The following is a 2,174-nucleotide window of genomic DNA, read 5'->3' as shown; positions in this document are numbered from 1 at the left end:
TGCTAGTTCAGAACAATAACATACACTCATCTAGTCCCACTCATAAATTAAAGAATTATAACAGTAAATGACATACACTCAACTGCAAACCTGATTTGCTGGTGCAAATTATAGCAATCTGGAACATTTTAAATCATATGTATGTATTTATTTATTTCTAGGATAAGAAATGAAACAGAGCACAAGATTTATCTCAAGTGCAAGCATGTCATAATTAATTAGAATAAGCAGAGTTAAAGATATAATAATAAAATCCAAACAAACTCAACAAAAATGCATCAAGTGTTTCCAAATCAAAATAGAAACATAAATACTTTGTTTTTCAGCTAAGAGAAATATAAAATATAAATACTTATACTACTACATTATCATATGCTAAAACAAGAATATTAGCTATGTTGGAGTACCGGACAATGAAACTAGGCGGTTAGTGTGAAGCCATACTTTAAAATCTCCCACGTCAATGTCCTCAATCTTTGTCAATTGTCTGGTCTTCACATTGTAACCAAAATGCATGTTTTCAATGCCTTGAAATATATTGCTTATTTGATTTTGATTTAAAGCTACTTGAAATATGATTTGATCGTCGATCCACAAACAAAATTCCTCAGACAAAATAAGCTCATGACCACAAGAAGCCACACAATCAAAAAGTTCCATCTGATGATAAAATGACCATTTTCTTGAATCAAAATCCAAAATGTAGATATTATATGTTTTACAATCAGGATCTTTACACACAATGCAAGAAAGGCGATTTTCCATCCATAAATATGTTGGATCCTCACCACTCGGCACCTGGGGAAGTGGATATTCTCGTAGAATAATTTCCTTGTCAACATCCATCACAATCACTTCTTTGTTCGTTATCCAGTAAAGATCATTGCTTCCATTGTAAAGTGGTTGCCATAAATAATGAAAGGGATGTTCTTTTCTAGCTATCTCTTTCCATGAGTTATCTATTCCGATTCTTAGCACATAGAAAACATACGAAAAAGCATAGGAACTATAAAAGATATCTACAAAGAAAAGCTTGAATTTGATAGTGCCAGGAACACATGCTATTGCACATCGAGGTCTAAGGCCAAATATATGTTTCTCAGAAATGGGAAAAGGAGGAATTCTAAGCCAGCACTTGAGGAGGGGGTTCGCGACAAAAATATCATCATCAACAAAATTCCAAAGCAACAATATGCCATTACAAGTACCCATTATATCTCCCATTTTTTGAAGTGTTCCCAAATTAGTCCTTTCAAATTGGCCATTCACACCATCTTTAAATTCCAAAAAATAAGAACTACTTTGTGTTGTGCGATTTTCAACGTAAAGACCAGGTTTAGAACGTGCCTGACTTTCACACGTTTCAACAAAAAGGGAGCTGGCAATAGTAGCAGCCCAAGTTTTGCAAACATACCTTGCTGAGTTAATCAGACAGTTAAGATGAACCAAAGTAAGGATATGAAACATCAAGTCTTCCGGAAGCAACACCTTTGAAATCACTTTACAACTCTTAGCGACGTGATCATGTGAGTTAGAGACTGAATTAGAGCAAATTCCCTTCTTCTTGGATATATTTTTCTTGCTTCTACGTCTACCCATCTTTAATTAATTAATGTTATCCTGTGACGATCACTGCATATAGTATATTAAAAAAGTTAAAAGGAATTTAAAATAAAGTTTCACACAAAAAAAAACTTGAGAATAAGATGCATGCTATGAAAGATGAACAAAATAAATAACAACGTTGAAGGAATTGAGTTGCTGCCCTAGCCGCCGGACTCACGTCTCTCTATCTAATGATCGTAACTTCACTCTATTTTAATTTATTAATTTTGTTCGAGCCTGTTTTCTGGCAACCGATTTCCCCTTGTATTATTTTTTTCCCACCCAAGCTTATTAGTGCACCTCGCACGGGCTTGTTGGTTAATAATATTTTGCCAATTCAAAAAAAAAATTATTAATTAAGTGAAATGTGTGTTTGTGTTGCTTTGTGGTTAACCTCAAGCCCATTTTTCTTACTTTATGGTTTTGTAACTTTACCCTCACAATTAACAAAGAAAATTGTTGGTAATAAAGAAATTAAAATAAGATTGCTCAATAAGGGGCCAATGGCATGGTCTCTTTAGGCATGGTCTAGACGGACTTGTTTATTAAAAAAGTTAGACTTGGTTTCT

At 33.8% G+C, this 2,174-nt stretch overlaps 1 protein-coding gene across 1 annotated transcript; it reads right to left on the bottom strand.

Annotated features, from left to right (window-relative positions):
- Nucleotides 1-214: 214 nt before the first annotated feature.
- On the bottom strand, nucleotides 215-1,616 carry LOC146897511 (uncharacterized). Its single transcript, XM_085733399.1, has one exon. It carries the CDS (start codon nucleotides 1,597-1,599, stop codon nucleotides 394-396), a length of 1,206 nt encoding a protein of 401 aa, XP_085589525.1. The 5' UTR covers nucleotides 1,600-1,616; the 3' UTR covers nucleotides 215-393.
- Between the last annotated feature and the right edge of the window lie 558 nt (nucleotides 1,617-2,174).

Source organism: Medicago sativa, chromosome 8 (genome assembly GCF_051527215.1).
Source record: "Medicago sativa cultivar Bolivia chromosome 8, Bolivia_mono, whole genome shotgun sequence".
Lineage (NCBI taxonomy): Eukaryota > Viridiplantae > Streptophyta > Magnoliopsida > Fabales > Fabaceae > Medicago > Medicago sativa.
This window is presented reverse-complemented; position numbering and strand designations above follow the sequence as displayed.